The 22,984-nt window shown below is 49.2% G+C and overlaps 2 protein-coding genes across 6 annotated transcripts in view; one reads left to right on the plus strand and one right to left on the minus strand.

Annotated features, from left to right (window-relative positions):
• Positions 1–432: 432 nt before the first annotated feature.
• The window catches only part of LOC135899707 (uncharacterized), a 52,157-nt gene continuing 29,605 nt past the window's right edge, over positions 433–22,984 (minus strand). Inside the window, exons 1-3 of one of the 4 annotated variants that reach the window (XM_065429128.2) lie at positions 13,134–13,804; positions 8,705–8,824; positions 433–2,786 (exon numbers count right to left, since the gene is read on the minus strand). In XM_065429128.2, the coding sequence (XP_065285200.1) occupies positions 2,499–2,786; positions 8,705–8,797 (381 nt within the window). In that variant the 5' untranslated portion in view covers positions 8,798–8,824; positions 13,134–13,804 and the 3' untranslated portion in view covers positions 433–2,498. The other 3 variants (XM_065429214.1, XM_065429064.1, XM_065429288.1) reach the window with 3 other exon arrangements.
• Positions 14,101–22,984, plus strand: part of LOC135899459 (neurogenic locus notch homolog protein 1-like) — a 32,105-nt gene continuing 23,221 nt past the window's right edge. For both annotated transcript variants that reach the window (XM_065428755.1, XM_065428823.1), the window contains exons 1-2: positions 14,101–14,220; positions 21,491–21,719. In XM_065428755.1, coding sequence (XP_065284827.1) covers positions 21,492–21,719 — 228 coding nt within the window. In that variant the 5' untranslated portion in view covers positions 14,101–14,220; position 21,491. The remainder of the gene's footprint in view (positions 14,221–21,490; positions 21,720–22,984) is intronic.

The raw sequence follows: 22,984 nt of genomic DNA on the forward strand, positions 1-22,984 counted from the left end.
TTGCTTCCCCGCATGTGTTTTCCAAGTGAACTCGCCACCTTCTCCTCATTCGCATCTTTCTCGCCAGAAGCAGTCGCGGTGGATGACGGGCATCCGCTGCAGACGTGGTGGCAGAGCACATCGGAAAGTTAACAGGGTCCTCAGAAGGTGACCACAGGTTTAGGTTACGGGAGGCGTTAGGACCACCACGGCCCGAAGACTCCAGAGGCTTCCTCCACCCAAGTGAAACTCAAGGAACGGAAACCCACGCGAGGCGATTATATCGCATGTGTCCCGTCGCTGACGATATTTTCAGGTTAAAAGTTAAGAGCGGAGGTTGCCGATAGTTCTGCAGATGGTTTGTGTAGTTGCAAGCTGAACGCAGCTCTTACACCTTGGCAAGGTACTTCATTTTCCTGTATACAAAGACATTATAAGGTCACAGTCGTAGCATCATGAGAGTAAAACGTATATATTGTTATTGGTACCACAGTATAGACATGTACATCACTTGGCCGCCTCCGCGGCCAGCACCAAGACGCTTCCAGCTTCGCGACCTGTCCACTTTATAGCAGTCAGCGTGTACTTTGAGTTAAAAGCGCGTTCGTACGTGGCGGTGACGGACATGCGTCTCTCACACAAGGCTGCTATGCTGGAACACATTGCCGAAGTCAAGAATCGAGACAAAAATACGTTTGACAGACGAGAAGGGAGGCTGCCACAGAGCGGGCATTGCGCTGCCAGTGCTTGCATGGATGGCATGTAGTTCATCTCATATGAGCGATGGCATCCGTTAGAGTCGTCGTGAGAAAACTCGCTTTGTTCGTTTCGTTTCCTCGCTATTTTATTGAATTCAGCTTGATGCGCAGTGCAGCTCCTCTACATTTTTTTTAGTACTGCAACTACCTTAGCAAACGCTTAACAGGGCCTTCCAGAACATACGTTCGCCATTTCTCCGTTTTGCTCTCTTGTAATTTCGTCATATATCTGAGCCAAGCCACATGCAATTGCATCAGTATAGGCAAGATCCGTCATTCACCCCATTTTTGAGCGGTAAAGCAGGGTAGGCACATCGGCGAAGAAAAAAAAGGTGTCGCAAGATTGCATAAGTGTGTGATCAAGCACCACAGACGCTGCCCGAACCATATGCCAAGGGAGAAAAAGATACTAAGAATCAGCCACGGGTTCGCCAACTTCACAAAGCGTTCTTAAAGTGCACGGAAGATGAGCATTTTATCTTACATGTTCTTACCGCCAAATGAGTAATCTTGTATAGTTCGCAAATCATGTCGATTTCATTGTCTGTGCAGCCTCGCGCACGCCGGTCAAACGTATTTCGCCAGTCGTGCGCATATATTCCAAAGTAACGAGTCGGTGTATATATATAGTATTAAGAAGTGGTTGTACGCGAGTAGTGACCGCATCTCAACTGCACGGCGATCGCGTCTTTGCAGAAAGCGCGGTTCGCAGCACCCTTTAGAAGTTGGGAAATCGCGCCTGAGAGATAACTAGCTGTAAGAGTGCCGTGGCATGCAGGGCTGGCTACAAACCACTGAATCAAATGGTAATGTACACACGCGCGAAGCGGTTGGGCGAATACGTATGAAACAGTGCCCTTTGTAAAACTTGTCCACAAGGAAGCGAATTCATGCAAAAGTTCGAAGAGTTATTCACGTCCACAGAGACAAGTCGAAATAGACCGCGACGGTAGTCCACAATACCAAGACTCTCATTTCGAGCCCGCGCCTGCAGGCTGGCACAATTCCGTGGAGGTGGCTCGCATGGCGTGGCACAGGATGCATCCGCACGAATGAGTTGAGAGTAACGTGGTTGTAGCGTCACGATGCAAGCGAAATGTCTCACCGTTTGTCTGCAAGAAAAAGACGGTTGAGAACCCTTCTCGAGGGCTCGGGCATATATGGTGGCTGAACTGTGAAAAGCTGCTCCTGATGAAGGTAAGCTATTAACAGAGCTCCCTGAAGTAAGCAGTTCAGCAGACGAGTGCGAGTGTCCAAAGCTCCCTGCTGCAAATAAATTGAATTCTCTGGTAGACGCTCGAGGAAAGCGCTTTGGTTGCGCTCCAATATTTTCTACTCTACTTGAGGATGATTTCCTTCTTCGTTTTTGATAAAAAGTGGCCTAGAGCAACACTATATGAGCCCCGGAGCTCAGTGTGAGGTTTCTGTCATCGGTGCTCCCACGGCTCACGTCTTCTTTTTAGATGTTTGGACCGGCGAAAATACAAATTATCCACCATTCACAATGTGCACGAAACGTGAAAGCCCATCCCGAGGTGAATAATAACATTCCGTTCACTAGACGGGCACTGAGAGCTTAGCGTTTGCAGCAGGAAACCGCACTCCACGTTCTCGGGGATCGCGTAAGCGCATACGTGCGCCTACGCGTGACGTAATATCCTTGATGAGGTAGGCCACTGCTCTCGGGTGCCACCAGGGGCTTTACACGGCGCTGTCGTCGGACAGCGCGCTGGCGCTAGGCAGCGGCTCAGGGCTGACGGGTCAGACGGGCACCGGCGCCGGCGCGAGCAGGTCGCACAGCTTGCGGATGGAGAGCAGCGTCACGCCGAGCGCGACGAGCAGCAGCAGGCAGGTGGCCGACAGGAAGAGTCCCGGCCGCCGACCGCCCTCCATGGAGAGCGCGTAGATGAGCCAGAAGACGCAGCAGTAGAGTGACACCACCGAGGCGCCCATCAGCGCCCCGATGCGCCACTGGTCGCGCCACGAGCATCCCGGCGCCTTCTTGGACCCCGCGGGAGGGGATCCCGGAGGCGACGACGACTCGGTGTCCTGCGGCGCGAGAAAGAAAGGGAGTGAGGGCGCGACGATTGGTTTTGAACCTGGTTCTCCCACAACAGCAGCCCGGTGCCCTACCCATTTGTCCACGGACTACGAATGACCCAAGATGGCGGTTAGGCGCGAACACACGCAGAGACATGACGCAAACTGGACGAAGTTCCCGAAGAATGCTCAGAGCATTAAAAATGTGGGCCATTCGCGTGTGTATGTGCCTCTCTTAAGTGAACCTCTTTGACGCCAACTTGGGTCACTGTAAGTGTGCCACGCGGACTTCACGGCGGTGGCGCCAGAAGGCGAGCGTGTCCGGAAGCAAGCGCTAGAGAGGGGCCCGGCTGCAGACGCACGCCTCATGCACGACGCGTTTCGGCTATTCGCACACTCGGCTAGCCATCGTACACGAGTTCTGCCCGATGTTTTATATAGGACATTGATATGTCCATACGCGATTACTGGATATCAGACAACAGGGCATGTGGGGTTTTCGATAGGGTGCTAGCTCTAACAAAGCAGTGGTAAATGACTTAACAGGCCACTATACAAACATCCTTCTCGTTATTGGCACTGCCATGGCCTGCATATAATGCATGTAAATTTGACGCAGACGCTTGTAGTTGCAAACACTAACATGATAAAACCTCGCGCCGAGGGCTACATCGAACGACGGCCATGCATTTGCCCTGGTGCACTGGGGGACTGTAAAACTTGGGTGGACCCAGTTCGCATGGATCGCAGGCGAAAATTACTGTCGCGTAAAACATCGCAGCATATTACAGTAGTAGCCAAACAGACTGGAGGACAAAATGAAAATGCGTTATATAGAGCATACGCAGTACCTACCCTAGTTTTTGCGGACGGCACTGACTAACAGCCTACCTTCCCGTCTGTCGGCAGTTATTAAACAACAATAACAAATATTGCCTTACTGCCACTGCAAACAGGTAGAGCACCATCTATGGCACTTCGTATATGCACGGTGGAACATATAAGTGGCCGCCAAAATTTACGCAGACTTCTATTCCGCTATAACCCCCTCTCTTTCATTGTTAATGAAATAAACACGATACGACGACCACGAGGATTTGTTGTCGGGCCGGCCAGCAGTTCTATAGAAAAAAAAAAAAGGAATAGAGAGGTAGCATTCGCCTTGCCGATGCCACAAAGGCGAGTGTCTGCCCACATTCTCATGCCTCGCGCAATGCAAGTTGCGAGCCGGGCTTCCTCGTTTCTAAGAAACACCATGAATTTGTCAACTTGTTCTTTTTTTCGAAGCTCATACAGCACCGCCAACAACAAAAAAGTGAACAAAAGAAACAGATCTAAAGGTCGTTGTAAGGTGCATTGTTTTCAACGCTATAGTAAAACGATCGCTTCAGGGCGTTGCCTTGTGAACAGGTAGAAACGCAGCAAGGGGCAAGGCGGGAAAGCCCTCAACCGGCGTACGTCTTTCACTATGTGCATTCGTCACTGTTCGTTGAACCGCATTTAGAGATGTAAATGTATTACTGAGAGACTTGACTCACATAGTGATCACATTATGATCCCAAATCACATAAGCTTAAATACTGACCCATACTTGGCCCGATGTCCTTCCACTTTCCCATATATAGCCTCGAACCACCGTTTAAACATATTTTCTCCCCAACCGCTAGGCCGTTGAACTAAGGCGCATGGACGACCTAATGTACAGGAGCGAATTATGCCTACAATGTTCTACCGAAGAGTTCAGGTAAATTTTAATAAAGGTGAGGTAGAAGTAAGGAGGTTATCTTATCAGCAACAGATTGTTTGCGTTGGAATACGTTTGAGCAGCCCGCCGTGGTCCCTTATAGTGGCTTTGGTGTTGCGCTGCAAAGCACGCGGTCGCAGGATGAAATCCCGGCCGCATTTACAAAAGCGTCCTTGTACACCGTGCATCGGATGCTCTTTAAGTTATCCCAAGTGGTCAAAGTTAATCCGTAGTCCAACACTACGGCGTGCCTCATAATCAGGTCGTGGTTTTGGCACTCAAAACGCCAGAATTCCATTTTTTTAAATTAATTTTTCTACATTTGAGATTGCGCGATGCTCACCGATTCACTTTTTTACTACCTATATTTCGCTAACCATTGAATTCAATATGCTACATTAAAGTCAGTTTCTTCATTGAAGCCGACCAGTGCTCAAGAAATGAACTTAGAAGGCGTGCAGAGACAATGCTATTTTCGAGATATCTGTCAGCAAACACGACGGCGAAATTTCGGTCATTGGCTATACATTTGCAATATTACCTGGAAGCCTTCTTTGCACACTGCGGGACAAAGATTACGCGAAACACGAACGTACACCTCGCGGAAGAATTTTGATCGAATATCTCGAAGCTGGTGACGCAGCGGCCGGCTTCCTGTAAGATGGGCGTGCCTTTATACCATTGACCGGCTTCGATTTCGTAGTCGCAACATACGTTCACTTAGGAAAATAATTTAAGAAGTCAATTTGGAAATTTTAGTTTATTGATGAGCTGATCAGTGATTGCCGCACAGTTTCTTAGCTACGCCGGCGCGAATAACGAATGTGCAGTCGAAAGGATCACGGGCGGAATTCCCAAAGATTTTCGTTCATAACAGATCTTGCATCTTGGCCGGTCGCTTTCCCTAACAGTATGCCCAGCATCAGGATTGGACTGAATTTGCTCTTACGAACAAGAACGACAGAAAGCTGAGCTAGTTGGTAAGGATTCATTACGCAAAAAAGAAGTGAGGCGTGCAGGCAGGACACAAGAGTAGAGAAGTGGACAAGACGTGTTGTCCACTTCTCTACTCTTGTGTCCTAGCTGTCTACACGCCTCACTCCTTTTTTGCATACGAACAATCTTTGCGCAAACGCTTCGTGTGAATACGGGCCCAGCTGTTAATCGTTCACAGCTTTAATTTAAAGGTCACGTAAATGTCTCCTGAAACACAACCGCGGTAGAGTCTGTTGTCGCCCATTGTGACGCTGTCGAGGAAGCGCAATGCCGCAGCCGACGACCGCGGGCAGGGAACATTCCCCTCGCCAAGAAAGGAGCGTTCCATCACGAGCTGCGTGCCAGCTGCTTTTAAACTCTCCTACACATCTCGTCTCGGGTCTCTCTATCAGGCGCGGCGCTAATGGAGAAAGAGCAGCAGAGCTTTCTCTCTCCCGCCAGACAGCGGAAAGTTTGGCGACGCGAGTCTACAGTGCGCGCGCCCGTCAAGAGACCACCACCGGGAAGACCGGCTTCGCCCCGGGGCAACACTCGCATTGGCTGGGCCCGGCGAGCGTTTGTTCAACCTCTGCGAACGGAGCTTTTTACAACACCCACTGGACTCGCGGGGTGACCAGAAGAATTTTGGGCAAACGAGCGCGGACGTCCATCTAGAGACGAGCCCCAAATGAACGGCCGGAAATAGACCGGAAGAATTGGAATGTTGCATCCGAAAAAAAAAAAAATCTGCTGAGAGTACCACCTGTCCGAACCGTAGATACGCGTACTATTTGCATTGCATTCTCGTTCGTGTTTCGGGAGATGGCCGGATTTGTGAAAAACAATAGGGCCAAATACAAGTCAGTTTCATGGTTATGCAACGCTTCTCGCTTGACACCGTCCATACCCCCCTCCTTTAAAACAGAGACAATAAAAACACAAAGAAAGAAAGAAAGAAAGAAAGAAAGAAAGAAAGAAAGAAAGAAAGAAAGAAAGAAAGAAAGAAAGAAAGAAAGAAAGACGATGGAGAGCTTTGTGGGGGCGGCACAACTCGTTTCCAACGACAATGTATACAGCACCGAGGTGTGGGATCGGACTAGCTTCCTTTCGTCTTCAATTCTGTTCTTCCTGTCCTGTCTTGTGGAGTTTGAGCTGTGAATTTGCATCACGAACAGTTAGGTTCAAGAAGTTTAGCTGGAAATCTGACCATGCGAAAGTATTCGTCGATTCGAGCATGTCCACCGTATTGTTGCCTGATTTAGAGAATGAACGCCAGAAAGCCTCCACACTGCGCGACGAGTGATTGCATAATATGCCATCGATTGGAGCAGAAAACAACACGTGCACAACGGCTGACAATGGAGAGAACTGGGCCGGCATGACGTAACGATGCTATTCTAGAGCGATTTCTATTTGAGCTTCGTCCGTGGTCCGAGCTTCGCTCCGCGCACTCTGCCACTCACGTTGTATACCGGCTCTAGTCACATTGCTCTTGAGCGAGCTTGTAACGCGCGACGTAGGTGAAGAGGCTTCGAAAGTCTCCCCGGCCCACCACACAAGTTGCTCTAGACGAGTTAGCTTTGCGGCCCCCTTCCACCCCCTAGGAAAAGAAAGCTATAAAGATAGCTTTCTTTTAAACAGCGGAGCTCAGCCCCGAGCGGATGTTTTGACAAGCGGAAGTTTTCATACACATGCTTCTTTGCTGATCCCTTTCACAGTGCTACTGGTTTCTTCTACATGTTTTTTTATTATATGTATTTTTTGTAGAGAGGAAGGGGAGGGGCACGCTCCTAGCTCTCCAGAACCTTCACATTTGAGCTATAGAAGGTGACCGAAAATAATCAGCAGAGCACTGGCAAAAAGAATCAGAATCAAAGCAAGCAATGTTCATGCAAGACAGTTTTCCACACGAAGATGGAGGCTTGAAGCGATCAACAGTGGTAAAACAAGCGCTGCCTCAGATTAGTGTCAACGTTATGACAAGGAGACCCTTGTCTTCGCCAGGTCCAAAACAAGACCCCTAGTCGAAAGGTTCGCTGCAGTCCGAGTACGTGCAGGCATTCACTTAACCTCTTTCATGCTGGTTCGAGTCATTCCTTGTTGGACCAGTGTTGATGTGTGCAAGCAAATCTGTGCATTTCGCCCCGCATCCAAAATATACGTATGTACCGTGTTTCGAACATTCCAGCTGCCTTTCAGGCTCTTGCTTGTACACACGGACTGCGGGCTTACACGAATTTACACAGTGCACATGATACACACTTTCAGCTTACGCGGACTGCAGATTTGTAAGCTTACAGTATGCTTAGTGTGTCCGTGCGTGCGTGCAGACCCTCGCGTGCGTGCGTGCGTGTGTGTGCGTGTGTGTGTGTGTGTGTGTGTGTGTGTGTGTGTGTGTGTGTGTGTGTGTGTGTGTTTGTGTGTGTGTGTGTGCAGCCAACTTCTTCAACTCCTTGAAGAAGTTGGCTGCGTTGATTGCATGCAACATGCCGGCAACGGCCGATGGCACTCAGGCTCCGCTGAATGGGTGGAAAAGAAGTCAATGGTGAGTTGTTAGCAAGACGGTTAGATGGGCATCGCGAATGGCAAGGTTTCAGGTATCGGCAGTTTGCCGGAGACTGGAGATAAACGAGGTCGTAACTCCTTCCGCAAGCATGGACTATAGGCCTGTCGCTCCTCTGGGTCGAACCTACTCCGTCAGCGAGAATCTTCGGCACGTGCATGGTTTTCTTGATGATGACTCGCGCTTAATCGCGAGCTGCTCTGAGTCACCGCGCGCGTACGAGAGTCGAGCGCTCCACGGCAGAGTCGTCAGCCGCAGTCGTCAGAGAGATAACATTTTTGTAGATAACGAGGGCAGAAGGTGTGGTCAACCTAGGGTGCATTCCTCTAGCCAGATAATTTGAGCTTGAGAGATGGCAAGAGGGGAATAAAGACGAGCACGACGGACGGCGATGAGGACAAAGGGAAAGTGGCGAAGCACGCCACGTACGGGCCGTGTTCATGTCGAAGGCTGGCCACGACGTCGGTCAGCGGTGGTTTGAAATCACTCAGGGCTTCATCGGATTCACTCAAGAATATGTTGGAGCTTTCCTGCATGCAAGCGCTGGTTAGGTAGCAACGGCAGCCCAGGAAAGAAAGCGAGTTAATTTGCGCATGCCGACTGGGGAGTTGCAAGGGGTTCCGCTTTTGGAAGATTCACGCTCACTTGTCGGCTCAGCAGTGAGCAGCTTCCGTCAATGAGCACCAGGGTGGGCGTCTGGGGCAGCGGAGTCACCATGGCAGACTTCTCGGGATGCATTACCTTCCGAGGAGCCTACAGGGTCGCCTGTCGGAGGAGAGAATCTCACTTATTTGCAGGGTCTTGTACCGTCGCCTTGCTCCGATAGGGCCAGTATTCAAACCGGAGTACGCCGAGGCGGCAGCAGACATTTCAAAGCCGTCTTTGCGACAAAATGCAGCCTACGACAGTTCAGAAAGTTAACTCCACGGAAGTGTGGACAGTTGGGATAATTTGTAGATATTCACGGCATGGTATTGAAGCGCTAACACAGACACACGCCCAACAAGCGCTCGTCCTGTCTCGGTATCCATGTGTCCTTTGCTCGGGCTTCAATACCACGAATATGTTGCTTCCACCACGCTTGCCTTCACTTAGATGACTTTTTGTGTCACATTTCCTAAAACAATATTTCACAGAAACGCAATTATCGAATATCCAGACCGCTTCGCGTTTAAGGCAACATTGCAACAAAACTGTTCGTTGCTCTTAGAAGTATGAATGCACTTTCTGATGTGATAACGTTAAGTACACGAGGCAAGCTTCCATTGCAACCTGTCGATCTGAAGTCCAACTAATATATATATATATATATATATATATATATATATATATATATATATATATATATATATATATATATATATATATATATATACCCTACTTCTTTGTCATTGTATAGCGTTTCGGCAGAATGCTCACAAATGTATAGCTGTGCTGTGTACTGACACATGCAGTACGTCGACGTTAATCATCAGCACAAGAAGACAAATGCGAAGGGCCGTAAAGCACACAGACAGGGGTTTTAGGTAGACCACGCGTACTGCACGAAGAGCATACAATTAAAGTAATATCCTGCGGTGATCAAGATAACTCGATAATATGAAGATAACAAAACATTAACCATTACAGAGGAAGTCTTCTCAAATACTATAAAACAGAATATTTCCCTCATTCCTTTGCCAAGTTTGGACCAAAGCAATTGCAGGCTCGCTGTGTACTACAACGAAGAAGAAAAAAAAAGAGGGTTTCTTGTTCCTGTCGAGGAGCTGCTTGAAAGGTCCGCACCGAGTAATGGGTGAGAACGAAGCGAGTAAGACTATGATGAGCACAAACTCATTTCGTGAGAGACAGTAATATTGTGAAGGACCACGTTAAGTAATTTCCGAAAAATATTAAAGTGATCTCATCGCTTTCCAACAGTCATAGTAAGTAACATCATCATGGTGTGTGCGGTAACTAGTATATTAAGCACATTTGAGCAGATCGCAAATTGATAACCGATAGCGCACTCTCGAAAGTGCTGTGTTCTCGAAACCTAATTCTACCACCTCTTCTCCGAAGCGACCAGCCGTAATATAATAAGTCAAATGTGTCGTCTCTATGAGCTGATCGCACCGCAGCTAATTCCCGATACACCCCTGTTTTATCCTCGCTTCAAGGCAAACGCCGCAGCCTGCAGCTTGGCACAGCTTCACATATGGCGAATGGCTATACAAAAAGACGGAAATAGCCCAACTCGACTGCCATCATCAACTGCACCACACAAAAAGGGAAGCAACAAAAACAAATATTGTTTGAGGGCGTATCCATGGCACGTGAGACCACATTACTTCTGCGTGCTTCGCTCAATTATAGCAGATGGCTCACGAAATGCCGCAGTATAATGAATCGATGGAAACAACAGGAGAACGTTGGCGTGATAGCGCAGGCTTGTAGCAAAACAGCGAAAAAAAAAACAGATGGCATCGACAGGAGCGCAACATTACACAGCAGCAAAAGGGAGATATACAACTAAGAAAAAAAGGTCTGGCGAAGATCAGCAGAATCGTGGACTCGCTTTTGCTACCAGACAGAGCTAACAGCTTCGAGGCACGACACTGAACAGCTGCTGACCTCATCTAACTTTCCGGCCTGAACTGTTACAGACTTATATAACTTATGATACCATTGTTAGTATCCAACATGAACCGCGTGAGGTCATACTAAATATGTACAGCGCTAATGAAGTAACCCTTACGTGTGCGTGCTTGTCTGGGCGTGAATGCGATAGCTTGCGTTTGTGTGTCCACAGCAACGCCTCACCATTCGCCTAAAGAATGGAGTAACCATGCCAGGCTGTATTTCAGGCGAACATCTCTTACGTCTCATGAAAGCCGGAATCTCCCTAGTAATATGATTGATCTCGTCTCAAATGAGTGCATTTCGGGAACTACTGAACTTTGTACAAAAACCGGCGCGCCAGTCGGACCATCAACTTCCCATGGACACGGCAGTGGACGACCATGTCACGATTTCATAACAAAAATGCTCCAGCGAAAAAAATGCAGAGCGGGACAGGGATATCTTCATTGTCCAACACAGGGCCGGGGACATCTACGCCACAGCCTTGTATACTAATGATTTGAAATGTTCCATGCAGCAGCCGTTTCTAGCGAGACATGCACCTGTGAGAGATAGCAAAGTTCTGTCTGCAAGTATTTCCCGCTTGACGTCTAGTGAAACTTTGATTTCAGCTTTTAATTTTTTCCGAGGTAACTGGACAAAAATTTCTACCAGCATTTGTTGCCACGATGTTTAAAAGGTCGGTCGGGCGAATTGGTAGTCGATGATAGGGAAAGCTTTCATTGAGTGAAGAATGTGAAGATGACGAATGGGATATTCATAGGCGCTGCTTATAACGAAGTTTACTACAAAATGTCTCAGTTTAAAGCATAGCTTGCGTGCATTTTTTTCGCTGTTTCTTTTCTCGAGCCCGTCCACCTGTCTTGCAATCTGCATAGAGTACGCAGAAACAGCAGCTAAACATCCGGCACATTCCAACAACTAGGAATGTCTTGCCCTTTGGAGTCAGCCGAATTTTGTACACAAATGCTCGTGCTGCCCTCTGGTGTGCTGAAGGTCTGTGCGCGCTAAATTCAAAACCTGGAATATGCTCTTTAACAACGCTATTTGACAGATGCAAATATGAGCGGTAAATAAGTTAGACACAATAGAATTCTCAAAATCCGATTTATAAATTTTGATATCCTTGCACGTCGCGCATTCGTGTGGCGTTTGACTTCGGAAACGCGGCGAGAAAAATGGCGGTGAAATGTCAAACTTCGACCGAAGATCAAGCTCATCTGTTGGCAATATCAGCTGCAGCTGCCGAGTTACTTAGCTATACCCAAGCCGTCACATGTAAATGATCAACTATATTATGCGGGGGAAAAAGCAAGGGAGACCACTTTTCGTCTGTCAAGTTGCAAAGCGGACATGGCTGCTTCAGGATGAACATACGGGAAAGAATGCGAATGAGTCACGCCTCTTTTCTGCCATATAGCTGGTGCCTGTAGAGCTTTAGCCGCAATTCATTGTAAGCTAAGCCACTGCAGCAACAAGTCGCGACTGTCTCTGAAGCTCAACATTCCTACAAGTTCTCGTAACTAAAGCGTTGTGGTTTTGTCATCGCTTATAGTTGGGACTAAGCACTTACGGGACACATCAAGGTTCTTCGTTGTCGTTTATCATTTCCGAAATTCCTTCTGTCAATGCTCTCAGAGGTCCCAGAGAGAGAGAAAGCAAGGATAGAGGGACAGTTGGGACAGAGGTCCCAACCGTAAACTATAGCTGCCTCTGGGTGCTGAAAATTATTACGCACGCAGACAGTGGAGAAAATAAAAGTAAAACGAAGCCACTAACATGTTGTACACATTACCTATGCCCGGCGGAAGCCTTCGGCTATCGATCTTCAAAATATAATAATCGTTCATTTGTAAACAACAGCAGCCACGCAAACGAGACGAAAACGGGAAATTCGGCAAGTATACCGAAACTTGCTGTACTTGCCCAACGTGGTCCCTGCAGACGACGTGCACGAGTCCTACTTTGCGAAGAACATTGAAGAAGCGCCCATGGTTAAGTGGTAACAATCACCACAGGTAAAGTGTCTGCGAAGACTTCTTGCCCCAATGGCGAGACGCGCGAGACTTCACAAACAGCGGAGTCGTGTGGGCTTCCAGGAGAGACAGTGTTCAAACCGGGCAGCACTCTAATCAAGGGCCAGGCATCTACGGCACGCAGGGCACCCGCAGCATTCGAGCAGAGCTCAGACGGCGGATCCCATCGGCCGGGAAACGGCAAGCTGTCCCGGAAAAGCGCGACAGGCGCGGTCTACTGGTTGGTGGCCGCTAAGAGCCCGAAAAAAGCAGCGAGCACGTGCGCGCGCTCACGCGGCCAATGGAGTACTATTGGCAGGCTGGCAGCCAGCCGCTTGCCGCAGCCGGTCATCAGCGGAGAAGCGAACGCGATGTTTGCATCCCTGGCGCGCGAGGGGCGGGGTGGGCGGAAGGGCGTTTTGAGAGCAAAGACTTACGTAGCTGTCCGAGGCGACGGCGAAAAGCCGCGCGTTGTCCTTGGCCAGCGGAGCCAGGGTTGAGCCGGGGGGGGAAGTCTGTTGCTTGCCGGCGGCGGAGGGGTTTAATTTTAGGCAGGCGCGGTTTAGGGACGACGCGACCGGCGGGCTGCGTCTGCCACGGGGCGCGCTCACGCTCGGGTCTGCACCGAAGGCGCCAGGTTCGAAAACCCGCGGCTGCAGCAGCTGAGTGGAGAAGCCCCCGAGGCGTGCAGGAAGGATGAGACAGCGCTGCAGAGAGTCTGTGGCGAGCCTCCTCTCGAAGTTGCCGTTGCACGGGCCACGACGACGACGCCGGAGGAGAGAGTCCCGGCTGTCTCACGGCTCACGACGTTGGCTACGGAGGGCGGCAGTCGGTCGAGCCTGGTGCGCGCTCCACGGCTATGACGACCGACCGGCTGGCGCTCCTTGGGCGGGCCCCGCGTTGCTGCTGTTCGCTTCTTCTCGCGCCACCACTCGACGATGGAGAGAGATGCTGCCACAGAAACGGCAATGTCTACAGGCAGGAGCGTGGCACGAAGTTCCAGACGCAAGACGAAAGATAGATGAAGCAGGACACGAACAACGGGCAGAATTAAGCACCCGAACTCTTGGTTAACAGTCGACTAAACTTACAGTATCGGTGCGCTGCCTCGAAATAAAGATGTCGGAGGTTGGAGTGGAGTTGCCGGCCGATGGCGCTGCGACAAGTCTGTCCTCCGATGCCGAACTGAGTGTGTGGCGGCTGAGCGTTCAACGGGAGCGTGCTCTGTGTGGCACCACTAGGCCGCTCCACGAACAGTCGCGTAACACGCTCTGTCACGCATGCCCCAACCTATGGCAGCAGGGAGCGCGCCAGCGCCGGCGATGGATCGATGGCCCCGCGCCCCGAGCCCATGCGCGGATCCATCGACCGGCGCGCGACGCGGCTGGGGATCGGCAGGCGCCTCCTCCTCCTCCCAGCTGCTCCGCACACAAGCACTCTGTCGTCCACTACAGGCTGACCGACCATCTTGGATCGGAACCACCGGCAACGCATCCCGGGAAAAAAAGTGACCACGACGCAGAGGTAAGGATCGCAACGTGCGGGTGTCACACTCGTCGGCTCCTCAGGCTGTTGCTTTTCATCGAAGGGGACATGCACAGCGCGAGACGGTCTGTGCGACAGCTCGGCGCGCGGACAGGGTGGTGCCGAGCATCCTTGGGCTGCGCGCCCGGAGGAGAAGAAGAGCAGGGCGGACTGCATGCAGAGTGCGCTGCGCGGTGGCGAGTTTTTCGCGCTGACGCCGATCTAGCGTCGCGATGCGACACGAAGGATCGTTCCGTTGCGAGTCCGTGCATTGGCAGGAGTCGCACTCCTGACTATACGGGTAGCTGAGAGCCCGGCAATCCCCGGCTTCCGCACTTCATATCGAGGCGGCCGGCTCTCAGCTCGGGTTACAGTAGCTCTCTCTCCACTGACGTTCCCGATTAGGGATGTGGCAACCACAAGGGTGTGCTCGCTTCGCGCATATAGCACGAACTGGTCAGTCTCTGCGCAGCGTTAGAGCATGTACAAGACAAGTATACCGCTTCGCCAAGATAGCAGTGAACACCTACGCGAACGTTCCCTATTAGTGATGCCGTAACTACATACGACGGAGTGCTCGTTTGGAGCAAGAAGCACGGACTGGTATACGCCAGAGGTTCCTCGACTTCTAGCTTCTGGTCGCGGACGAGGCGACCGGCATTCACGTCGGATTGCAGCGACCATCCTCCATTGATTTGCGCGCTTAAAGATGTGGCAAGTAATTCCGGAGCGCTGATTTCGTGACGCTTAGAGCAATGGAGAAACGTAGGCGGGTGCTGCTCCAGGTGCCCCAACTTAGTCTCTGGATTCTAATGCGCCGCTAGCATGGCACACTTGAAAGATACATCCGGGAAGGCCGCACGACGAGGCCAGGAAGTGCGCGGCGTCGACGGCCAGGCGTCCTCGCGCGGTGCAGTGCTACGACGCATGATGACTCACTCAGCATGAAGCTGCGCCGGCCGTTTTTTCATAGACCGGCTAATACAATTAGCGCGCATGCCGCATGTCTTCAGTGGGGCTATCAAGGCGTTACAAAGGCGCTTGTAGCGTCCCTACGGGATACAAGCTTTAATGAGACCGCCTAAACTGCATTGAGTTCCCGCGCTGGTGCATTTAGTCCACGTTTCTGTATGTTGTTGCGTGTGTTTTCTTTATTTTTCTCTCTCTTTCTCTCATCTCTCGCCGTATATTACAATTGGACTAGCATACCAGCTAAGTTATGCCCAACAAGTTAACTTTAAAGTTGATCTATCTGTGTTCTTTTTGTATGGCTACATGTATTTGCTGTCAAATAAGGCTGTTAAACAGTTCAGGAAAACAATATTGACAATGTCAATTTAGCACTGACCGCTGCCGACGTCAACAAGTTTCGCAACAGGAAAAATGCATGCTGCATATTCGATTCGCGCGTTTCCTCCTTGGTATGGCTTCCAGCGAGCAAAATCATTAATTATTATTATTATTATTATTATTATTATTATTATTATTATTATTATTATTATTATTATTTAGGGCAAAAAATAACTATCAATGGAGTATTACTCCTATTCCAGTCTGCTCTCCAGAATTACAGGCGTACCAAATGCTCAGCAGAAACTTCTGGCCTTCCGGAACGATGCGTAGAGCTGTCGGGTGTTATTTGACGGGCACCCGCCGTGGTTGCTTAGTGGCTATGGTGTAAATCGGACTGCTAAGCACGAGGTCGCTGGATCGAATCCCGGCCACGGCGGCCGCATTTCGGCGGGGGCGAAAACAGCCGTGCACTCAGTAGATTTAGGTGCACGTTAAAGAACCTCAGGTACCCTAAATTTCCAGAGTCCCCCAGTGCGGCGTGCTTCACGACTATATCGTGGTTTTGGCGCGTTAAAACCACATAATTTAACTATTTCTGTTATTCGATGGTCGTCGTAAGATAAGACATTGCGGGGGCGAGGAATCGACTTGCGTCACGAGCAGCAGTAATTCATACAGCACCTGCACGTTCCGCGTAGGAATCCTGCATGCAAATATCATAAGCTTAAGCTGACAGCGGCCGCGAAAGATTACGCGATGCCACAAAAGTCGCGGATAAGGGTCCGCGGACAGCGTTATCTATACTGTGCGCGGTGCTTCACGGTGCGCTTTGACGTCGACGCTGATGAGCACATACCGTCAACGCATATACACTTTCGTGGACTGCCGCCAAGTGGAAAGGTTTATGTCGGAGAAAACTGTCGAACGGCTACACCCCCAGAAAATGTTGCCCTCTTTGGGACTTATCTTGCCCTTAAGAGTAATCGCGCCATCTATTTCCGCTTATTCTTCTTTCTTTTTGTTTACGTTGCAAGCCTGGTACTTTCAGTCGAGGAAGGGCATGTGCGTATCAGTCTGGCACAGCGTTCCTGGTAGGAAAGTGGCGAGCGCAGACAGCTAAAGTAAGTGTACGTAAGATTGATGACGATGATTATAGGAGGACGGGGTAAGCCACAAAGAGTGTAAAAAAGAATAGAGTGTACTTGGAGTATCATTTAGTTTCGTGGTGGAATACAGAACGGCCAAGAAAATGGGACAGAGGAATTTTCACTAAATAGCTCACGATGGAAAGCTGCGAATTTCTTCGTTACATTTCTGATAGATTCCTAGCTCATACATTTATCGCGAAATACCCGCCTCCCCCCTTACGAAAAGAAAGAAAGAAAGAAAGAAAGAAAGAAAGAAAGAAAGAAAGAAAGAAAGAAAGAAAGAAAGAAAGAAACACCCACCACCACCACAGGAATATAAGGGAATGCGGAAACGGACACTGCACGCTGAAGCACGCGACAAGTGACTTGCTTATAAGCCATTATTCGGTTTAGCCAGTACACGATGCTACAGAGAATAAAGAAACGGAGGAGGCCACATACGCACTCAAAAAAGTGTGAACTGTTCTCGTTCTTACATAAGAGCTAGTTGTGGCATTCTGAAAGATTGTAAGCAACGATTAGTTTTCAAATGTAGAATGAATGAAAATTTTATTAATGTGAAAGGGCACCGCTAGGATAGGGTGCCTTCAATCCAGGGCTCCGCTGCATGGTGGGCGTTATAGTTTACATTAGGTATTGCTTTCAGCAAATATTCAAAGAAAGAAAGAAAGAAAGAAAGAAAGAAAGAAAGAAAGAAAGAAAGAAAGAAAGAAAGAAAGAAAGAAAGAAAGAAAGAAAGAAAGAAAGAAAGAAAGAAAGAAAGAAACGGTGGCATGACGACGACGCCTACGATTGCGTTCGTCTGTTCTAAGTAATGCGAAGAGGGTCGATTTTTTGTAACACCGTCCTCAACTAACACGATTCTATGCAGAAACTGTCCAATTAGTTCTGGTGCATCCTCGCAACGTTAGTGCAAGTTTACAAAGCATGCTCGGGCGCTGAACTCGAGACCGTTCGACAACAACGCTTTGATCTGGAGGATTAGTTTATACCCGTGTCACACGGGCGTTTGGAAGGCCTTCCAACCGATAGTCAGTTGACTCAAAGGTCAAGTTCGAGCTGCCACACGGGCCGTTTCGAAGGCCGCCGAGTCAATGGTCCATCGAGTCAACGGAGCACCTTACAACTCTATCGAAATCTCGATGGCCTTTGAGCAACGGAAGCGGAAACAGCGCGAACATGCCTTCTCGTTCACATTGTGCTCGTACTCACGGTTAGAAAGAACAAATCAAACCAAATGCTCTTAAAATACTATTCGCAACTTTCACGTAAGGTGGCGCCGTCGTGCGGCGGCGGCCGGAAGCAATCGAAAGATTATACTCGCCGCTGGCTGCCACCCGTTCGGCTAGCGTATTGGTGTTTAGTACGCTTTTCCTTCACTTTTGGTTGATGTTTTAATGCGTTCAAAGCTCCCATGGGATCCTGAAGGACACTTAACATGTTCAGAATGAGCAAACATACGAGTAACCGTATTTGCTGCGTGCCGCAATGGGTGCTGAGCGCTGGTTATGCGGTAGGTGATGTGAGCCTTCACTCATTCCCGCCGGCTGCGTCCATGAGGAAAAAATTGATTATTAAGCTGCGGATTGGCAAAGCTGTCACAGAAGCTATGAAGGTTTGCAGTGCGCACTTCATGCCGGAGGACTTTTTTGGAATACGACAGATGAGCGACGATTCCGAGCACTTGAAATCGCGAATAGACGCACCACCATAAAGATGCAGGCATAGCTCTACATTACGTGCAGGGAAAGAAATAATGCGCAATCTTAACTCAAATGTGTTGTAGGATGATTGGTGCTTGCGTTCTTGCCACTCATGCCTTTGCGGCTACGTTGGAGCGCAAACATTCTCCGTGAAGCCTTGTACCTGCTTCAAAATTTCTTGTTCTCGTTCATGCATTCGTGCTCTGCAACGCCGGTTTGACATTCCACCATTTTCGAACAGAAAGATGAGTTTCTCATTTGTGCATCGAAGCAAAGTGACGCAGGCTTAGAGGGACCTGGAATTCGTACATCGTCTGCGACTTCGATGCGCAGCTGCAATGTGTGCACAGGCGCGCATGACTGCACTCGTAAGTTAACAAATCGTAGTCCAACAAACGTTAAACTACTGTGCAGTGTTCGCGTAGCGAACCCTGAGCTTATCTGCGCGTATATTATTTTATAAAGATAACTGGAAGAATGAAGCGAGCATTGCCGCGGACCGGTAAATATCGGCTATGTATCGCTTGATCTGTCTGTAGGCAAGACGCGGTAGGACTCGCGCAGGCTGTAAAACTACCGCAAGACTGTAGCTTGAACAGCACGCATAAAACGCAATAACAAAATTACAAGGGTGAACGGTTATCGTATATATAGCTCGCAAAAGCGGTCAGATATGGTTTTTTGTTTACTTCTCGTGTTAAACATCCAGCTTTGTGAACACAGCCAGGGATAACTAGACGAGAAATTTTCGCACACAAAACGCTGCTTTAGGGCTGCTTTTCACGCCGTCGATGTAATGGTCTTCGGTCGCGCGACACCGGGAAGGTTTCTTTTTTCTCGACATGGCGGCTTATTCAAGCGGTCTAAGTAACAACTTGCAGAGAGCACCACACCGTGTAAAGTCCATGTTCAGAAAGCATGGTCACTTCTCTTAATAACACCGTCGCGGAGTTTGTATGCAAAGGCCTTCAACAGTCACGGACGTCGACGTGCATACTTTTATGCCGCACTACACAAGATGACCAGCGTTTAGGACTTCCTCGCCTTCAAACAGGCTTCGAATCCTGCGTTCTGCTCGCCCAATATGAGCCATTACGCAGGCTAACGACAGCGGGCGTGTAAATTGAAGAGACATTTCAACATGACGACGCGAAACAACATGTCACTGAGCAAGACGACCGCAGCACTGCACCGACTGCTCTAGTTCTTAATCTCTCGGACAGCCATGTTGGATTTAAGGTGGCGCCCCCTATAGGCCGTGAAAGTTGCGAATATATGAGTGTTATTCATTATTCAATAAACTGTTTTTGCCACTTGACATGTGCGAACACACACCAGAACGGCAGCCGCATCGAGCGGCGCAAACGTTGCCGCAGTTTCGCTACTCAACAACTTAAAAACTAAACATATATGTATGGCACTGTATAAACAAAATTTTTTTAATGTATAAACAAATATAAAAGAAATTATAGTGCTTTTAAATGGTTTTAATGTTGTTTAACTTCTCGTGACATGAAAACGAAAATAAAGATCCGCAGCGCCACACAATTTTGCGAGAAACGCCTGAACCACTCAACGGCCTTTCAAAAGTGCCGTGTAGCAGCGTGACAACTCCTTTGAGTCGATAGAGTTGTGGCGTTTCAAAGGCCGTTGACTGGATGGCCTTCCAAATGTGCCCGTGTGACACAGGTATTAATCAGTGATTTACTCATGGTTCAGTATTTCGATGGCTTTATCGTCCCAAAGCAACACTGTGTCTTTGTGATATTGTGGAGGGACCCGTGTCACAAGGGCACGTGCATTCGCGCGGTCTCACTCCAAGTCGAATGGCGCCTACTGCAGTTCCGCGTTATTGTGAAGCGGAGCGTATGTAGAGCACTCCCGCTTGCAGTCTTTTTCTATAGGCGAAAATGTCCAGACCGCCTAGCTTGTGAGCGCCGTTGTTACTAATGATCCCGTAAGACCTGCGGCTGGAGAGAAAAATACCACAGTTCCGCCATAAGGGCGAAGCAATGAATGCGATAAAATGTTAGAATTTTACACGAAGTGCAAGTCTCGTAGCTGTAATGAGAATATGAACTGAAGTAAACGTGAGCTAAGTAAAAGCGAGCTGCTGTGCTAGGGGTCGTCTGTTTGAATTCTGCCATCTGACAATTTCGTTTAGGTTTATTAATTAAAGCTTTCTTAGCGACTTTGCCAGCACTTTCCCGTATCGAGTATGTTTCAAACCTCATTCATGGGCCGATCCCGGAGGTAGTGCACAGCCGCGCCAATGAAAATACATCGTTCTCAGGTTTGAACTCTGTTATTGTTTCGCAATTTTAGTATTTAAGTATGAGAAGATTTAAGATCGAAAGCATGCGCTGGCGGTGTTTTATTTCATGACATTTGTTTCTGGGCTGCCATGGTCAGAATTCTGAAGAATAATTTTGTCAGGAATGCAAAACCTTGTTTGCGCAACTTCAGCGATACAATGATGCGGCAATATAACCCACATACACCGCATGTCGTATAGCTTGGTAAGGCATATAGCATATATATACCTAAATATATACGGAGCCTCACGGCGACACCGACGGCAAGAATTCGCTTGGAAGTGGTGGTGGTATAAACTTTATTTAATGAAGGCCAAAAAAGAAAAGAAAATTAAGATGCCGCCGTTCCGTGGGTGGCCTTCAGGCTGCCGGTCGTGGCCACCAGATCATGCCTGGCGGCGACTTCCGCTGCCCAGATCGTTAGCCGTAGCTGGACATCCGGCTCCGAGCTGGCCAAAGCAGCCTCCCACAGCTGCGGACTAGATACATGCCAAGAGGCAGGGGGAGAGTGTTTTGGGCATGAATAGAGAATATGAGCATAGTCTGCTCGTGGGTGTCTGCAGACTCGCTTGGAGGATCCTTGCTATCGCTATAAAATTCCTAAACTGTTTTGAGCGATCGCCTGCGGCCAGGAGTTGTGAGTCTGCACGTGCGCAGCAAGTGCTCGCCTTGTCCCCTTTTCTCTGCACGTGGTTACAGGGTTTGCCAAACATTGAGCAGCACTGGGGAAACTATCTGCTGTTGCAGTAAATGAGTCCACGAGACGGAATGAATCACTGAAGAGTTATTTCTCTCTCTCTCTCTTTCTAAGCATGACGACGCGCAGACTGGCAGTATGCAGCTGGCTGCTGCTGCTGCTGCTGGCGACGGCCCAGGCCGCGCCCGGTCGCAGCCCGATGCCCGGCAGCGTGTTCATCGCCAACCCGACCAGCGGCACGCCGCTGTCGACCAGTGCGGCCGGCGTCGACTGCGCCGACGCGTCCCTGCCGCGATGGCGGAACCTGCCCAAGACGCACCGGCTCGTCCTCTCGGCGGCCAACGTACGTGGCCGACACTTGACTTCAGTTAGAGAAGACCACGGAAGCTTACATACATACATACATACATACATACATACATACATACATACATACATACATACATACATACATACATACATACATACACACACACAGTAGTCAAGAGTACCACACACACACACACACACACACACACACACACACACACACACACACACACACAAATTCCGGCAAAACCCGTCTCGCGATGACTTTCGACGTTAATGCGATTAGCATTCTAGCAATGTAGCGACATACCGCGCGGCCACTGCCGAAACGCGTCATGTATGAGCCGTGTACTGCAACCGGGTTCCTCCCTCGCGCACGCCTCTGGACACGCTACGCCATCTAGCGGCGCGCGTAAGAAGTACACCTATGAAATTGCCCCGGTGGCGCGCCGGTGCGTGATAACGCTCAGGATTAGTCCCCCGCTGTCCGCGGGGCAATCGTGGCGTAGCGCTAAAGCGTAGGGCTGGTGTGCTTGACGAGGAATCCGTGTGACGCGGGTTCCCAGGGGTGTTTTAGAGCAAAGCTATTTACCTCGCGCCCCCGTATGAATCCCCCACATGAGTTCCCAGGGAGTAAGTACCCTGGGCGGCTTACGTCCGTATGATACACCGTTGTGGAAAGAAAATTATATTGCAGAAAAGGACAGCGATAAAAAATTCGCCTGGGTAACCTCTTTGAAGTCGTTTTTGTTTTTCTTTTTTGTCGCGATTGGGTGTTTGATAATATCAATAAACGAAGAAACAGCGCGAAACATGCTCGATTGGCGACGCTAATCTTGAATTCCAGAACCAGCTCTCTCTGGCACCATGAATCCATGCAGCAGCTGAGGCAAGTTCATTGAACAAGGGGGAGGAATTGGATAATTTCAGCATATCAGAGAATTCAACACTAGAACATAGTTACGTTAGAATTAGAGACGGGAATATAAGTGACTTGCACTATGACATAAGCGGTGCTGGAAGGCATTGTGTTTGACTTTCTGCGTAACAGAATTATGTTATTCGTATATTCGAATTATAGTCCTATGCTGCCTTGTCTGCAGGTTGTGCGTAAGTCAAATTTTACGAATGTTGTGACGCGTTTTACATTGGTAAGTTCAATTCGTTCAATAACGCACCTGCGCTAGACGGAACGCCTACAAGAATGAAAGCATGTATGCTGCGCTAACGGCTTCACCACCTATTCGACTAACAATCCGAAACTACCATGTCTGCAGGTTGTGTGTAAGTCGTAATTTG

This window comes from Dermacentor albipictus, chromosome 1, assembly GCF_038994185.2.
Source record: "Dermacentor albipictus isolate Rhodes 1998 colony chromosome 1, USDA_Dalb.pri_finalv2, whole genome shotgun sequence".
In the NCBI taxonomy this organism is placed as follows: domain Eukaryota; kingdom Metazoa; phylum Arthropoda; class Arachnida; order Ixodida; family Ixodidae; genus Dermacentor; species Dermacentor albipictus.